General features: G+C 43.8%; 1 protein-coding gene across 1 annotated transcript in view; it reads right to left on the reverse strand.

The window, feature by feature from the left end:
* Nucleotides 1-18,656, reverse strand: part of SLC49A4 (solute carrier family 49 member 4) — a 129,836-nt gene that overhangs the window by 38,068 nt on the left and 73,112 nt on the right. The window contains exon 4 of the mRNA XM_054044021.1: nt 6,839-6,968. Within this exon, the coding sequence (XP_053899996.1) occupies nt 6,839-6,968 (130 nt within the window). The remainder of the gene's footprint in view (nt 1-6,838; nt 6,969-18,656) is intronic.

Here is an 18,656-nt window from a genome sequence, read left to right on the forward strand (position 1 = left end):
CAATTATATCAGAACTTTTATGCAAGGATCTCAAAGCACTCCGGCAAACAAACCTCCCTGTGAACTAGATTAAGTATTTTTCCATGTTTCCACAATAAAAGAGCCCAAGCTAAACTCATAAAATATGCACATGTAAAAGAAAACTGTGCACATAGATAATTTTGAAGCAGAAACTGGGTGTGTGTATAATTATCCATTTTTGCACATGTAAATACATATTTTAAACTAATTGTCTTATTTTGCTTCCGCACATGTATTATGTTGGCACAATTTAGGTACTTTTATTTGAAAATATGCCTTCAGTAATTTCCCCCCAAGGTGACAGTGAGTTCGCAGCAGAAAGAGGAACAGAACCCAAGAATTCTAGCTCAGCAGTAGAACACCTTTCCTCCAACGAATGTATTTGGAATACAGTCCTGTTATTTGAAATCCCCACTTGTTTAAATGTTGCTGTTCCCATTTTCTGTAGAAGCATCATAGAAAAGTACAGTGAAAAAGTCAATATTGTAAGCAATAAACTTTTCAGAAATTCCTCATATGTTCCTCATATTCAATAAGGACTAATGCAAAGTACTCCAGTTAGGAAGGAACAATCAGTTGCACATATACAAAATGGGAAATGATTGCCTAAGAAGGAGTACTGTGGAAAGGGATCTGGGGGTCATAGCGGATCACAAGCTAAATATGGGTCAACAGTGTAACACTGTTGCAAAAAAACATCATTCTGGGATGTATTAGCAGGAGTGTTGTAAGCAAGGCAAGAGAAGTAATTCTTCCACACTACTCCGCGCTGATTAGGTCTCAACTGGAGTATTACGTCCAGTTCTGGGTGCCACATTTCATGAAAGATGGGGACAAATCGGAAAAAGTCCAGAGAAGAGCAACAAAAATGATTAGAGGTCTAGAAAACATGACCTATGAGGGAAGATTGAAAGAATTGGGTTTGTTTTGTCTGGAGAAAAGACGACTGAGAGGGGACATGATAACAGTTTTCAAGTACATAAAAGGTTGTTACAAAGAGAAAGGAGAAGAATTGTTCTCCTTAACCTCTGAAGATAGGACAAGAAGCAATGGGCTTAAATTGCAGCAAGGGCGGTTTAGCTTGAAAAACTTCTTGTCAGGGTGGTTAAGCACTGGAATAAATTGCCTAGGGAGGTTGTGGAATCTCCATCATTGGAGATTTTTAAGAGCAGGTTAGACAAACACCTGTCAGGGATGGTCTAGATAATATTTAGTCCTGCCATGAGTGCAGGGGACTGGACTAGATGGCCTCTTAAGGTCTCTTCCAGTCCTACGATTCTAACACAGTGTTTGTGACCCATTCACATTGGGAGTGTGGGGGAGACAAATGGAGTTATAGTTAACAAGGTACTCTAAACCAGCCAGTGGAAGAGTGTAACTGTAAGAAGCACTCATGGTAGTCTTGAAAGAGATTGGGTATTTATCTGGATACAAGCCAATGCCATTTGAATTCTGAATTCAACTTTCAAGGAAGATAACAGAAAGAAGAATGCTGAAATTTCAGGCAAGAATGAGAACCAACAATGTGCAAACTTAGAACCCAGAATCACTGCCTCAGGGAGACAAAATTACTGTCAACATTATGGGTGAAACAGGGCTCCAGTTCAAATACACTATACTCTGAATACGTTTACACATATTATTCAGCTAATAGTACTTAATGCCTTTTTCTTTCTTTGGGGAAGAGGGAGAAGGGAACAGTAGCAAGAGTGGAAAACATCAGCAATTTAAACCATAAAAAGCGGTGGAGAGAGAGAGAGAGAGAGACAAATACACACACAAGACTAAGAATCTCTTCTAAAGAAATCAGGATTTTTTCAGTTAAAAAGATTCACCTTCACTGTTCATTGAAGGTGAAACAATCAAAAGGTTTGTCATCATCTTCACCCTACAAAGTTAAACAGGAGTTGACACGACGAGTCCTAAAACAATCACCTAAAGCAACAGCATTACTGTAACTGACAGCATGCACAAAACCTCTACTGAGAGCAGCTTGCTCTCCATCTAAAGTATTCCAGTTTTGGAATAAAGAGGAAGACAGAAAATGGTGCCTTTACATTCAGCAACCCTAGTATTTCTAAGATTTGGACAGTGTTTATTTTATCGCTTACTTTTAGGACTCTGTCCAAGGTAGTTACCCAAAGGATGTTCATGTAACCACAAAAAGGCCTCCCTCAAAGCAGGTTCCATAGGACTGAAATTGATCAGCACCAGTTCCCTAGACATGAAGGGGCAATTTGCTAGTTCACACAACTATTGAAGCTGAGGAAAAGATCTTAGAACATTCTCTGAAATGTTCAGAATTTCAGAGGTCACATTTGTTTTATTCCATAAGAAGATCTAAAGAACATAGCCAACATTTACCTGGAGCCCTTTTTCTTTCACACAGCCTATTCTCGAGCAACGCAACTACATTACATAAACATGGCCTTCTCCCAATACCACTTGTCAATTTTCTTTTAATAAAACAGTGCAAAGAAAGCCTAAACACAGGAGTAAGGTTATTTCATGTTCTCACTACAATTTTAAAGATGCATTTACAGTGTTTTCTACCATCATTTGTCCGCCATCTACTAGGCCCACTTTCTCCTCCTTGACTCTGGTCTACCTTGTGCATTCTTGGAGTCTAAGAGGGCAGATTGCCTTTTGTACTCAGTGCTATTTTCCAAAATTATTTAACATTTCACATTTGGAAGGTATGTCAATGCTTGCAGAATAAAACACAATGGAAAATGTTCTACCTGTTTGGGCACTTTCTAAAGAAGGGACCGAACTTGTTCCAAAATACTGTCTGTCAAATAGTCACAAATTCTGGGTACATGATTGCATATCTAGTCTTCCTTCTAGACTGAAAAGAGACACTAACGGGGGAGATTAAGTTGATGGTGGTCTCATCTGGATCGTCTTGCCTTTTGGCTATGAATCAGCTCCTTGGCTGTGGTATGGCTATTTTGCCAATGGATTCTGGCCATAAGCTGCTGTATCCAGCCCATGAGAATCACATCTATGTAAGGGGCCCCTCTGGTGACAGTCACTTATGCCACCCCCTGTACCAGCATTAGGGACTTGAGGAGAGAAAAGGGTGCATAGCTGAGGCAATCTTATGTTATGCCAATCTTAAGCTGTCATTTTGTCTCCTTGGACCTATTAATAGACAATATGAGTTGCAGCAGCCTTTGGGCTACTTTAACATACACCTGGGGGCTGGCTTTGTTTTCAGCAGCCCCAGCATTAGAAGGTAATGCAAAGATGAATATAGCCAAGAATCTGGCCATGTGTATTTATCTTTGCAATTACTCCATCCAAAAATTGTACAGAAAAAGCAAGCGCGTTGCTGCCTGTCACACTATCAACCACTGCACCCACATTATTTCCCATCATAATATATACATGCCTATGACATGGGAAAGTTAGCATCAACCTTTTTTTATTAAAACATTCTCCTGAAATATGGATCAGCTTTAAAAAAGAAAAGAAAAGAAAAGAAAAGAAAAGAAAAGAAAAGAAAAGAAAACAAAACTATTGCACACTACTAGACTCCATAAGGCAAGACTGTTCAGACGGGAGCCCTGTCAAAGTCAATCAGCTTCCTGGCAATAACCTTGACAATGTCTATTTAGCACCAACCTTATTCTGTGGCCTCCTTTCTGGATGTAGATGTCATGTGAAGCTATGACTTCTAGTACATAAAGGAGCAATAGATACACAGAGTCCTTAGTTTTATGAGCTTTAGAATAGTTTACATAGGTTCTTCAAAATATTAAATGTATATAATTGGCGAATACTGTCAAGCTGCTTTAAAACTAAACCTGTTATTGTTAATTTGAAACACAAATATTTTAAACTATTTGCAGGTACTGGGATTTTTTTTTTTTTTCCTACTGAAGCACTAGGACATGCTGTTTGTCCTGTTTCAGTGTAAAAAAAACCACTGCTAAACTAAGGAGCTAAGAAAGGGTATTTTTCCCAGTCTTGACTAGGGTATTGCAACAAGATTGGTGGCCCATTGAGTTGAGTTGAGTTGAGCCCCCATATGTGAATATTCAGTTGCCTACAAGCTGATGTTGTGAGACTGGGATCTGGTGACTGCTTGAAGATCACCTTGTCTCCATAAGAGTCAGCAAGAAACTCCGTTATTAGCGAGAGCTGAAGGGAGTAGGTAGGCTCCTGGAGGAATCCTCATGTCAGGGGAAAGAACCCAGATCATATGTGACTCCCAGGTAGCTGGCCTGTGGAGTGTAATCCTGCAGGGAGCAGACTACAAAGGAGAAAGGAGCAGAGAGGCTCACCTTGATTCCAAGAAGGTGGGCTGCAAGGAGTACACAGGTTCCTGAAGAAGACACCACATCAGAGGTAAAGGACATGACTGAGGTGTTGAACTTATGTTAAACAGTTTTATTTTGAAGAAATAAATTGAAAAAAATATTTGAAGAAATAAAACTGAAGCCCTGAACAAAAAGATACAAACTCATGGCTGAAGTGTTTTTTGGTGTATGGACTTGTGAGTTAGCCCACAGGCTCAACATGTATCAAATACAGATATGCATATCAGCAACATATGAAAGTAATCTCAAAATAGGGACACTAACTCTGTAATCCAGGGAGTCAGGATTCTCCAGGGTTCATCAACTGAGTATCCCTAATTTACACAGCTCTGTCAGAAGAAAGAGTCCCTGTCTCAAAGACTACAAAATGTAGATTAGACAGACAACATGGTTTGATGTCTAACACAACTGATGATGGATCTCTCTCACAGCACAGCAGATTCCGTTCTTTTATAAATCCTTCCTCTTTGATGGATTATTGCTGAACGGCTCCCCAAGAGAAGTGTGTTTTGAATGATGAGATGGCAATTGTTTGGTGTACAAAGGAAGAGAGAGAATGCCTTGTGGAAGGGACAGCATGGAAGAATGCATAAGGGGAGGAAGATACAACATTTACTTAATAGCAATAGACAATCCTGACTCTTGACAGCAATTTGTTAAAACACAAATAAGTTCACTATTTAACTGCAAGATATATTTATTAAGAAAGGTTTAGGTGAGTTGTTAATTCAGAGTTTTGCAGTTCACTAGCTGACACTATAAGTATTCCAGATCCAGTGTTTACTGTACTGTGTACAACCAATTAGTTACAAGGCTCCCAAACGGAATACGGTCAACAGAAATTTTATATTTCACCTGCAGAATCAGTTGTTGTTTGGGTTTTTATTTGACAGTAACGTTTTTACAACTCATCCCTCAGGCAAGATCTCTCCCTATAGCAGTTTAGGCTCATAATGCAGCATTAATAAGTGTGCTCAGTGCCCTCAAGGGAATTGCTATTTTTTAATACCTCAAGTAGGTCATGTTACAGATTAACTGACCAATTCTGTTCTCACCTTCTCCTCCCTCACTGCCAACCTTCTCCAGAAAGGACACACTTTGGTGATTATCTTGCCTTACACCTTCTGGTAACAGAGTATGTCTACACTGAAATTAACCTGCAGCTGGCCTGTGTCAGCTGACTCGGGCTGGTGGGGCTCAGGCTGTTTAATTGCAGTGTAGACATTTGGGCTCCGGCTGGAGCCCAGACTTTAGGACCCTGTGAGGTGGAAGGGTTCCAGAACCCAGACTCCAGCCATGGGTGTCTAACTGAAGTTTGGACATAGCCTTAGCCAGGTTCCAAATAGCAGAAATTGAGCATTTCTGATTGGAAATGATTTCCCTAAGAACAAGAAGAAGAGAGGAATAATTTTTGCAGGCTTTAAATGCAAGTAAAGAAGGCACAGAGTTATGACAAGTATGATTTTATTGCTCTCTAATAATTGCTTAGTTAAAAAAGCTTTACAGATATTCCATCCTAAATGGTCCCGTTTACACAATGATTCTATTCCTGCTACTGACAGCATGGTGGTAGACTGCTGCACATGAGCAGAGTTCCACTGAAGTCAACTGGATTGTGCATGGGCATAACAGTTCACCTTTGCGCTATCAGTTACGGGATCCAGGCCTTTAATATTACTTATTATTTGTATTACAGCAGTGCCGAGAGGACCCATCTAATATCAGGATGCCATTGTGTTAGGTGCTATATGAGCACATAGAAAGAAATAGTCCCTGCCCTGAAGAGCTTTCAGTTTAAATACACAAGACCGACCCCGGGTGGGAGAAAGGAAGCAGCATTAGGACATTTTCTTCATAACAAAATTAAAAACACTGAAAATGTTTAATCTGAGACCTTGTCCAGCAATATGACTTATTTTCCATTCCCCCATTTTGCATTTTAACACCATATGCAATTAACTGGACTCAATAGGACAAATTCTGCTTTAGATGCATTTGCGTACTTCTTTCATCATAGCAAGGGTTGTGGGGCTCACATTTGAATGGGGAACTGGACCCCAAGTTATTCCAACATAATGAGCAATGTTGGCAGCTTAAGAGCACTGAAAATGAAGAAAACAATTTAATGCTCAGTTATTCACAATGTTAAATTACCTCAACACTTTACAGAGCACATCCCTTTAATTGTCTTGTATTCATTGTAACAAAAATATTTAGAGGCTGTGATGTTGATGCTAAATGACTCTGACATGTGGTTTGCAATATTTTTGAAAATAGTTAATAATTAATGACTCCACTTTTTAACATCTAGTGTTCTTTCATGTCTATGTATTAATATTTAATTTGATTACAAGGCACTACAAATTAACTTGTTTGTTCTTCAGCGAAAAGATTAAAGCACATGTTCTGTTGTTTTGCTTTTTAAATGTAGGTTTAAAAAAAGCTGAATTGGCTTTGAACTGTAAACCCAAGCTGTCCCCAGGAGAACCTACCTTAATAGCCGACAAAAACTTCTCCTATAGCTGAGCCGCTGACTAGCTGCAGCCACACTGGGAGGAAATGGAGGGCGTGATGGGAAGTAGGCTAGTGCTGCAGAAAATATCAGGGAGACCATTCCAAATTCTAAGAGACAATTAAGAAAAAACAGTTTAACATTGTGATGGATTTTAACAGTGAGAGCTTATTTTAATACAATAAAGTTATCTAGCCTATTTCATACAAAAATTGTATGCCAAATGCTTTATAAACTTCAATAATAGAACTATAGATCTAAAACAATAGGAAGAGGAATATATTTTTAAGCAAGATTGGGAGTCAAGTAGGAAGATAGATATAGGCAGGTCATTGGCAATGGCAGGAGCTGCTGAGGTAAAGGCTTTTGCATCAACAGTTATAACACTACTCAAAGAGACAGAAAGGAGGCCAGTGCAGAGACGGACAAGGTCTGTGAGGCCGGCTGGAGCAGGTCTGCTTGTGGTTTTAAACACAAGGAGGATATCATCAAACTGGACCCAACTGGATAATTCTGAGGGCGTGAGGGCAGTGATGAGGTTACTTTTCATTGTGTGAGAAGACAGGTAGCAGTACATGCTAGAGTTTGGACAGCTGGGACTTGGGGAAGCCCTAGAGCAATGAATTTCAATAGTCACAGCACAGAGTGATGAAGACATGGAAAAAGAATTCAACAAGAGACAGCACACACAGAGTGTGTTACTGTGGTAACAGACAGATTTACAACGTAAGAAGGAAAGTACAGTCAGCCATGCCCCAAGGAGAGAATGGACACAAATGGGAGAGAAATGAAGAAACAGAGTTGTTTGCAGATGCTGCTTTTGCTCAACAGCAGTGGGTCTGTCTGTCAGAAATTTCAGTGTGGCCATTTGGGCCTGAACCTGCATGAGACACTCAGCAAGTCTCATGATTAGACTTTTTGAGAAAAAGCCACAAATGTTAATCAACCCCCAGCCCATCTAACATTTATAGGCATTTACAATTTACACAGCATTCTCCTTATTCACAGGCTTAACCCTAATATGCTAGTTTTCCTAAACTCTTAAAAACAGGATTCTTTACTACTGTATAGGCAATCCCTATAGCTATGGATTATGTCCTCTGAGGAGCACCTGGGATCTTATTACAAAGAAGTGATTCACCAGTACTACCTGGAAATACTATCTAGAAATCCAGTAGTGCTGTGTACTAGATTGCTTTAGCTTCCTCCTCTCTAAATACCTTTCTTTTTTTTTTTTTAAATAAAGTCAATACAGAGAGAGAAGGCACTTTGCCAACTGCTCTGCCAAATGAGGGGAAAATAATTCATGAAAGTGAAAAGTAAATGATACACAGAATCTGAACGGACCAGGTGAGGGGAAAAAAAAAAAAACAGAATAACTGTTTCAGTATGGAAAAAAAACTATAAACACATAGGATTTCTTTTGAGGGTGAATTCTTGTAGATTTGACCATTTTGTTCTCCAGCATCAAATACTAAATGATTCACTTTGGACGAAGCCGTGTTTCCTTTTCCTACTGCTGTCTCATCATAAAAGGATTGTCTTTGAGGGTGAAGGACACGTTAGCTACCCCCACTGTACACTATAACACCACTGCCTCTAGGCAAATACAGTAAGTTCTATGCTGCTGTACATTACTGCCTTCAAGGAAATAAATGGTAAATAAGGAATTGGCTGTATTGTAACTGAATAAACCCAGACTTAAAAAGAAGAGAAGAACTTTCTGTGATACTGGGGTGAAGCCTAGAAAAGGAAGCAAGGTATGACAATAACAATTTTTTTTTAAAGTGCCTTTTATTCCACTTTCAAAACAAGATTTCAGAATTACATGTGGACACATCCAAAAGATCATCTGGTTAGAGACAAATCTGGAGATTGGCTAATGTACACTACTATTTAGCTATTATATAGTTTAACTATAAATCAGAAGGTTTAACTCTTTTTAAAATGTAAACCATGTTGATTTAATATTTTTAAGAGCAGGTATTTTACAAGTGCCTATTCTCATTTAGGGGAACTGCTGAGATTTACCTGACAGTCCTTTTCATCAGAGCCAACTTCTCTAGCATGCTCTAGTAATGCTTAGGTCATTTTTTAAATTATTTGAATAACCTGGTGGTCTCTGAACTGTTTCCCTGGAACCTTTAGTATATTCCCACCTTATATCTGCTACTCTGATGAACCTGCCTTGTGATCACTGCCCTTTCACATAAAAAAGGACAGAACAAGTTTGATATCTAGCCAAAAACCAAGGGGTCACTGCTACCAGGTAATAAAGGACCCTCATATCAGTTTAGTCCTGTGTGCCCTACACTTGCAGCTCTATCTGAGGTTTAGGAGCCCAGAACGGAATCAGTTTCTCACATGTCACAAAGCTGATGCACTGCTGTCCCCACCAGGACTACCAAGAATAATAGGTTTGCCTTTGTCACTACCATCATTCATTATACCATACTCTAGATCAGGGGTGGGCAAACTACGGCCCGCAGGCCACATCCGGCCTGTCAGACCATTTAATCTGGCCCTCAGCTCCCACCAGGCAGCGGGGCCAGGGGTTTGCCCCGCTCCGTGTGGCTTCCAGGAAGCAGCCGGCATGACCCCACTCCTGCTCCTACGTAGTATACGGAGCCGTGGCCAGGCGGCTCTGCGCGTTGCCCTGTCTGCAGGCACCGCCCCCGCAGCTCCCGTTGGCCGTGGTTCCCGGCCAATGGGAGATGCAGGAGTGGGAGCTGCAGGAGTTGCGCCTGAGGATAGGGCAGCGCGTAGAGCCACCTGGCCGCACCTCGGAGACAGAGAGGAGACATGCTTCCGGGAGCTGCTTGCGGTAAGCACCGCCCAGAGCCTGGACCCCTGAGCCCCCCCCATGCCCCAACCCCCTGCCATAGCCCTGATCCCCCTCCCACCCTCCGAACCCCTCGATCCCAGCCCAGAGCCTCCTCTTGTACCCCAAGCCCCTCATCCCCAGCCAGAGCCCTTACCTGCCCCCCCCCCCCCATCCCTGATGTCTGAACACATTGGTCACAGCCTGGAGCACCCTCCTGTACCCCAAACCCCTCATCCCCGGCCCCACCCCAGAGCCCGCACCCCCAGCTGGAGCCCTCACACCCTTCCCACATACCCCAACCCCCGCCCCAGTCCTGATCCCCCTCCTGCCCTCCGAACCCCTCGGTCCCAGCCTGGAACCCCCTCCCACATCACTACCCCCAAATTTCGTGTTCATTCATGGCCCGCCATACAATTTCCATACCCTGATGTAGCCCTCAGGCCAAAAAGTTTGCCCACCCCTGCTCTAGATCAACATTTCTAAAATGCGGCTACCGTGGCCACATGCAGGCACCAAGGGCTTTTCGTGCGGCCACGACAGCTTCCTGGGCAGTGATGGGGGAGGGAGGAAGGGGAAGCATCGGCCCCTTCCTCTTCCTCCTTGTTGTTCCTGGATGCACCATCCTGAACCGCCTCTGGAGAGAGGTGAGTCACAACTCTGCAGGAGCAAGTTGAGTTCTTGACCCACGCTGTGGGGATGGGGTTTGGGCGGCAGGCTCAGCAGCGGGACTTCAGGAACCTCGTCGTGCAGCCCCAGGCTCTGACTGTGGGACAGGGGGTACTGACCCTCCCCCCAGGCTCTAGCTGGCTCCCGGCTCCAATCCCGGGCTCTGCAGCAGTGGCAGGCATTGGCCGCAGGGGCCAACCTCCAGCCTCAGCCGCCTGGCAGCAGGCTCCAACCATGGGGCTTTGGGTGCCAACCCATGGCCCTGGCCGTGGGGCAGCAGGGGCTGGCCCCTGGCTCTGGCTGCGGAGCTTCAGTCAGCCTCCAGCCCCAGTTCCAGCCATGCGGTGGCTCTAGCCCCTGGTGCTGATCCCCTGCCTCAGCTGCACCACAGCTCCGGTCGTGAGGCCCCAGTCCTTGATCCCCTACCCCAGATGAGCGGCAGCAGGCGCCGACCCACAGCTCTGTTCCTGGTCTCCGGCCACGCGGTGAAGGGAGCTGGCCCTGGGTGCCAACCCCTGACCCTGGCCATGCAGCAGCAAGCACTGGCTCCAGCCACACAGTGGCGGGCACTGACTCCTGGCTCCAGCCATGCACCCCTGGGCTCCGGCACCCAGCTCGGGGCTCTGGCTGTGCAGTGGCAGGCACTGGCCCCAGACGCTGACCCATAGCTCTGGCTGCGCGGCAGCGGGCTCCGATCCCTGGCTCCGGCTACGCAGTTCCTGTCCCCAGCTCTAGTTTCTGGCTGAGCGCACTGAGCCCCGGCCCTGGCCGCATGGCAGCAGATACCAGATCCTGGCTCTGATCACGCGACAGTGGGGCTCATCACCCACCCCCATTGGCCCTGGCCCCTGCTGCTTTCCAGGCCTCACATCCATCCCCCCCATTGCCCCGCCCCTGCTGCCTCCGCCTCCCCCCTCCTCCCATCTAGGACTTAATGGGTCCTGAGGCTTGCTGAGAAAAGTGATATTAACGAACATGCAAGTATCACCTTTTCACAGCAGATTTACTAGCTATCTGTGAAAAGTGATACTTGTATGTTTGTTAATATCACTTATCACGGCCTCCCAGGTAGCTGCTAAGGCCTGGTCTACACTGGGGGGGGGGCGGGGGGTGTCGATGTAAGATACGCAACTTTAGCTATGGGAATACCGTTGCTGAAGTCGACATATCTTATTCCGACTTACCTCCCGTCCTCACGGCGCGGGATCAACGGATGCGGCTCCCCTGTCGACTCCGCTACCGCCGCTCGCTCCGGTGGAGTTCCGGAGTCAACGGGGAGTGTGTTCGGGGATCAATATATCACGTCTTAACGAGACACGATATATCGATCTCTGATAAATCAATCGCTACCCGCCGATACGGCGGATAGTCTGGATGTACCCTAAGTGTGCTGTGATATTAACAAATATCACTTTTCATAGCAAGCCCCAGGACCCATTAAGCCCTGGACTGGGGGTGGGGGGCGCGAAGGGGAGGGCAGCATTATTTTTGTTATTGAGTCTGCCAAAAAAACCCTACAAATACACCTCTACCCCGATATAACGCTGTCCTTGGGAGCCAAAAAATCTTACCACATTATAGGTGAAACCACGTTATATCGAACTAGCTTTAATCTGCCGGCGCATGCAGCCCCGCCCTCCCCCAGAGCGCTGCTTTGCTGCGTTATATCCGAATTCGTGTTATATCGGGTTAGAGGTGTATAAATTACAATGATTTGGATGTGAATCTGTGCTTATTTAATTGTTTTTTTCCTAAAGTTAATTAAGTATTTTAGGAAAAAAGTGTCAGTGAGGCCACCAGTGAGAGTTGGTGCTGGACTCTGAGGCAACCAAAAATGTTGTTGTGAGAACCACTGCTCTAGATAAAGCAAGCCTAGGCCAAGTTTACCAGCTTATTATTAGATTTTAACAATAAGAGCAAGACACGGGAAAAGGTCAGATGTAAGGGATGTACTGTAAGTGCCAAGGAAATTGCAGTCAGAGACAAGAGCTCCTTAACAGTAACTGACTGCCTTCCTCCTGACAATTCTTTCAGCAACACTGGATGGATCCACCAAAGCACTTGAAACAAGAAGGGAGAACAAGAACCATCAACAAACTAATTGGCAGGAAATGCTACACTGAGCATGGAGCTGTATGTCTTTTGCTGAAGAGTGAATCTCTAATGCCTCATGAAAACAATCTGAGCACCATGCCACAATGAGCTGTACACAGGGGGTCCCCTGTATACATTGGGGTTGTTCTTGAAAAGGGTGATGGATACCAAAACAATGTATACCGGAGAATTTTTCCCCATAAGAAATAATGCAATGGGGGCGGGGGGAATGCATTCACAACTTCACCAACTTGCCTATGACAATGCTTTATTCGCCTAAACGGTGTACCTTTTTACGACAGCTTATACAGTACATATTTTACATATAAAACGTTGAATAAAATAATGCAGAACCCTACTAACACCAAACACATAGAACATTTTAATATAGTAAATACAGTACAGTAATACAGTATATAATAGTGTCAATTACGCTAAATTTAGGTAGGGATGGTGGCTGGGTTTTCTTGGACTGGCTTTTTGGTTGCAGAAATCTTAAAAAGGATTTTATCAATGTCTGCTCTCCTGAATGAATCTTTGAACAAAAGGTCTTCCTGTAGGAAGCCACTGCATCACTGAGAGCCCTGGAGACTTTGGCAGACTGTTCACAAAAAGGATAACAGCTCTGTATGATTTCCGTCATCTCATCCAGCAATCCAAAGAAACGGGAGAGATTCTTTGTCGTCAGACTCCTGGCTTCCTTCCCTACGTCATCGTCATCGTTGTCCTTGGTTTCTTCGGATATCCATTGTTGGTCCAGCTCAATCAGTTCCTCATTTGTCAGTTGCTCAGTGTGAGACTCCAACAACTCTTGTACATCATCCTCTTCCACCTCCTCGAAGCCGACATCCTTCACCAACTTGACAATTTCTTGCTCAAGAGCAGGAACAGCATCAAATCTTCCCACGATGCATCAATGTTTTCCACGCCGTTCGAGATGTTGTAGGACTTCCAAAACTCCTTTACACTGGGCTTTCCTTCATCTGCCGTCTCCTTAATCAGCATGGAGAACGTCCTCCGTAGGTAATAAGCCTTGAACATGGCCAGCAGATGCAAGTACAGTACTGTACTGTACTGTACAATAGGGGAAGGTATTCCAATTCTCGACGGATATGCGGATCAGGACCAATGTAAATCGGAACACTGGTTCCCCTATTGATGAGCGACAGATATCCGAAACAACAGAGAAGGGGGAAGATATATACCGGGGACCCCCTGTATGTCATAGTGAAGGGATGGCCCCAGCTCTGCCTGAGAAATAGGCACCTGGCTAGTTGAGTGGGCTCTAAATGGGAAAGGGAACGTTTTATATTCAGAGGTACAAGTATCTTTGGTGAAAGATATTTCTCTTTTTGAAAAGGTATATCCAGACTTAAAAAGCCCTAATCCTGTATTGAATTGCAATGCAATAAGGAAAGAATCTATAACGTTGTAATAATAAATGTGATGGGTTTAATTTCATGCTCCGGAAAATGAATGGCTAATGGCTCTGGTTAGAGACAACAGCAAGGCAAACTTCCCCATGCAGTTTAGGTAATGCAACTTGATTTTGATCTGAACATCCCTGCTATTTCAGTCATGGTGTTCAGAATATGGTATGCAAAAAATGACAATAGGATGCAATGATCATAGAATCATAGAATATCAGGGTTGGAAGAGACTTCAGGAGGTCATCTAGTCCAACCCCCTGCTCAAAGCAGGACCAATACCCAACTAAATCATCGCAGCCAGGGCTTTGTCAAGCCTGACCTTAATTCAGCCAAGCTCTTAGTGCAAAGAACGCCACTACATTAAACAGAGATAGGGAAGGGAATGGTTCAGAGAAAGATTGTAAAGCAAATCTATGTATACTTACAGCCTCATCCATCATTACACAAAATATGCTTTAGAAAAATAATATGCTTTTGCCATGCCACCAATCCAAGGTTAACAACTCTTGTAGTATATCCAAAATCTCAAAGTGAGAGCTGCATCATGGCCCAATGGCTATGCCAAAGGAATGGGTGTTAAGAGACCCAAGTTCCATTCTTAGGTGCCCCACTAGCTTGCTATGTGACTTTAGGCAAGTCCCTTAATCTCTCCATTTCCCCATCTGTTAAATGGGGAGAATGATACCTATCACCATTATGAAGTGCTTTGAGGTCTGCAGGTAAATAGAGCTATATAACTGCTAAGTATTATTGCTGCACAGTATGGGGGAGATTCTCTCCCATATCTGAGCTCCACGGGTTGCAGGAAAGTGGGGATGGGGCCATCAGGGAGTAAGTTACAGCTCTCGGATTCTATGGGCTATACTGTCTCATCCCAGTCCCTTTCCTATGTTGTCCAGGGTGATTGTGTCTTGAGCCAGCTCTGCCACCTTTTAACTAGTTGACAGTTTCCCCACAACCAGCGGAATTCTCTACTGGGCAATTATATCCAAGATCCAGCTTCCATTCACTATATTAGTGGTGCAAAGGAGCTATACCTCAAAAGAGAATCTCACCCCCGCTGACACATCACTTACACAGCAGGTGAAGTCAGACAGAAAAATCCAGTTGTGTGTTTAAAAGTCTGCTGAATAAAGTAAAAAACTTACATCAGCCTTATGAAATGTTGCTCCCCAGGAAATTTAAAAGATGCAACACAATGTTTCTGCACCCATGACAATACCACCCACAAGTCTGAAGGGGGGATTTTCCTAATAACCCTTTCCATTTCAGGAACGCAGAAAATCTGTGTTACCTACCATTAAGTTCTCTATCAACATTACTACTATAGAGCTGCACTGAGCCATGGGGCCAGCAAAAGGGACATCCATTTTCCCTTGCACTCCTTTCTCATGAACCATTACTTTGATCTGCCATGGAACCTTTCGGATGAAACATCTTATCTGCCTCTTAAAGAGGCTGTAGCCCAAAATTGTACTTCCCTTCAGTTTCAATACATCTGGCTCCAGAAAAAAGTGAATCACTCAAAAGGAAAACAACAGCTACTAACCTTTCCGTAACTGTTGTTCTTCAAGATGTGTTGCTCATGTCCATTCCATGCTGGATGTGTGTGCACTGTTGCCAGAGATTTTCCCTTAGTGGTATCTGTCAGGCCATCTCTAAGCACCCTCTGGTGCCATGTACTCATGCGCCAGTATGAGGGGCCTGGACAGTCCTGCACCCTTTCAGTTCCCTCTTGCCCGTAACTCTGACAGAGGGGCAGGAAGGTGGGTCACGGAATGGACATGAATAACACATCTCAAAGAACAAGTTACGGAAAGGTTAGTAACCATTTTTTCTTCGAGTGCTCGGAGTTCATGGACATGCATATTGCAACACTGCTCATCCAAACTTGGCATTATCTCTGGACTGCTGGGTGATGGCGTAGTAGTGGATGGAGAAGTTATGTACTGATGACCAGGTTGCAGCTCTGCAAATGTCTTGGATCAGGATCTGGGCCAGAAATGCCACTGATGAAGCTTGAGCTCTTGTCAAATGAGTGATCAAGATAGGAGGAGGTGGAATGTGCGCCTGTTCGTAGCACATATGAATACGGGAGGTGATAGAGGATGAGATTCTTTGGGCTGAGCCCGGCAGGCCTTTCATCCTATCTGCTACTGCCATGAAGAGCTGCATGGATTTACAGAACGGCTTGGTCCTATCAACGTAGAAGGCCAGGGCACGCCTAACGTCCAGTGAGTGGAGATGCCACTCCTCTGAATTGCTGTGCGGTTTCAGGAAGAAAACTGGCAGGAAAATAGACTGGTTACTATGAAACTGCAAGACCACCTTTGGGAGAAATACCAGGAGGGGGTGCAGTTGAACCTTGTCCTTAATGAACACTATACACAGGGGTTCTGACGTAAGGGCCCTAATTTCTGAGATTCTCCTGGCTTAAGTAATTGCCACCAGGAAGGCAATCTTCCAGGAGAGATCTGGCAAAGGGCACAATGCCAACAGCTCCAAGGGAGGGCCCAGGAGAGTCTTGACAAAACCAGATTTAGGTCCCACAGTGGAATCAGTTCACAAATTTGAGCGTCAAGTCTATCTCTTTGAGAAAGCGAATGGACATTTCATGAGAGAAGACAGACTTACCGTCCACTGGAGAGTGGAAGGCTGAGATTGCCGCTAGAAGTACTTTGACTGAAAAGGCCAGACCTTTTTGTTTCAGATGGAGCAGGTATTCCAGCATAGACTGGAGGGATGACTGGGTCGGTGAGAGACCTTGTTGGGACGACCACACTGAGAAGCGCTTCCACTTGGTTAGGTAGGTCGCTCTAGTAAATGATTTTCTACTACCTAGCAAGACCGGGCGGACTTGCTCTGAGTAGGCCTGTTCCTCCAGGTTCAACCATGGAACTTTCACGCAGTCATGTGAAGGGCCCTGAGGTTCAGGTGGAGGAAATGGCTGTGGTTTTGCAAGATCAGGTCTGGGGCGGGGGTCCAGAAACATGCCAAACCAGTGCTGTCATGGCCACGCAGAGTCTATACAGATAATCTGTGCCTTGTCTTGGTTGACTTTCAGAAGGATCTTGTGCACCAGAAGAACTGGGGGAAAATGCATAGAACAGGAGGTCTGTCCATGGAAGCAGGAAAGCATCTGAGAGGGAGCCTGGGCTCTGACTGCATGGTGAGCAAAACTGCTGACATTTCCTGTTCTGCCTGGTTGTGAACCGGTCTACCTGGGGAGACCCCCATCTCTGGAAGATGGATCTGGTCACCTCTGGGTGAAGGGACCAGTTGTGATGAGAAAAGAAAGACCTGCTGAGGTGATCTGCCAGAGCATTCCAGGCTCCCAGAAGATGTGAAAGAAGCCAGGGTGAAAGAAGCCCCTCTAAGCTAAGAGGGGGGTTCTAACTATATACACTATCTACACTATGTACACTAAACTAGAAATTAAGATTAAAATAAAACTAAACTAGAGAATAACAGGAAAAATCACTGAATGAACGTCTTGCCAAAGCAAGAGGACCTATTCCAGCGACCATTACAGGTGGTAAGAAGGAACTGAGAGGGTGCGGGGCCAGCTGGGCCCCTTATACCAGTGCATGAGTGTGCAGCACCAGAGGGCGCTATGGCCAGCCCGACAGATACCACTGAGGGAAAATCTTCTGGCAAATGTACACGCAGTGCACGCACACCTAACATGGAATGGATGTGAGCAAGCACTCAAAGAAGCAGGGGCTATGTGGTACCCACTTACATGATGATCCAACTTCAACTGCTTGTTATTAAAGTAAAGAAAGAAAAGTGCCCCATACCCTGTCATTATTAACCTATAAGAAAACTCGCCTCATGAAGAATGGACCGGCACAAAGCACTGCAAATAGCCAACAGAGTCCAATATACTTGTATATACACTTTTAAACATTGAAGTGCCTTTTCAAAAACATTTTAAATAGAAAAAAATGAGCCTAGCAATATCTCTTGACTGAACTCTAGAGAGAAAACTGGGCCAAATTCTTAACTGACATGAAATGGTCAGCTATAGCAGTTTACATTAGAAGAGAATCAAGCCCTAGATTCTTAAACCGGGGTTCAGCCACATCTTTAAAGAAAATTTGCCACTGAACATGCCTAGAATAAGTTTCTTAAAACACCTAAGGAATTATCCTGCTGTGCTGAAGAAACCATCGCAAGGAAAAGCCTGGATAAATAAATCAAGTATTTTACAGTGTTCATTTTCATACATTACTATTATTCAGTAAATTGTTGCTTCTGAATAATAACTGTCACATAAATCTAAAGAACAGCATTAAGTAGTTTTTGGTTACAAAAATCAAGATCAAGTGGGGTTTTATTCCACAATTATATTCTTAAATAATTATTTAACAAATCACTTTTGAAAGATTCTTACTAGGGCTGTCAAGCGATTAAAAAAATGGATTGTGCGGTTAATCGCACAGTTAATAATAGAATACCATTTATTTAAATATTTTTGGATGTCTTCCACATTTTCAAATATATTGATTTCAATTACAACACAGAACACAAAGTGTACAGTGCTCATTTTACATTTATTTTTTATTACAAATATTTGTGCTGTAAAAAAAGAAAGTATTTTTCAATTCACCTCATACAAGTACTGTAATGCAATCTCTTTATCATGAAAGTTGAACTTACAAATATAGAATTATATACAAAAAACTGTATTCAAAAATAAAACAATGTAAAACTTTAGAGCCTACAAGTCCACTCAGTCCTACTTCTTGTTCAACCAGTCACTCAAACAAACAAGTTTGTTT

The sequence above is a fragment of the Malaclemys terrapin genome, chromosome 11, assembly GCF_027887155.1.
Source record: "Malaclemys terrapin pileata isolate rMalTer1 chromosome 11, rMalTer1.hap1, whole genome shotgun sequence".
In the NCBI taxonomy this organism is placed as follows: Eukaryota; Metazoa; Chordata; order Testudines; family Emydidae; genus Malaclemys; species Malaclemys terrapin.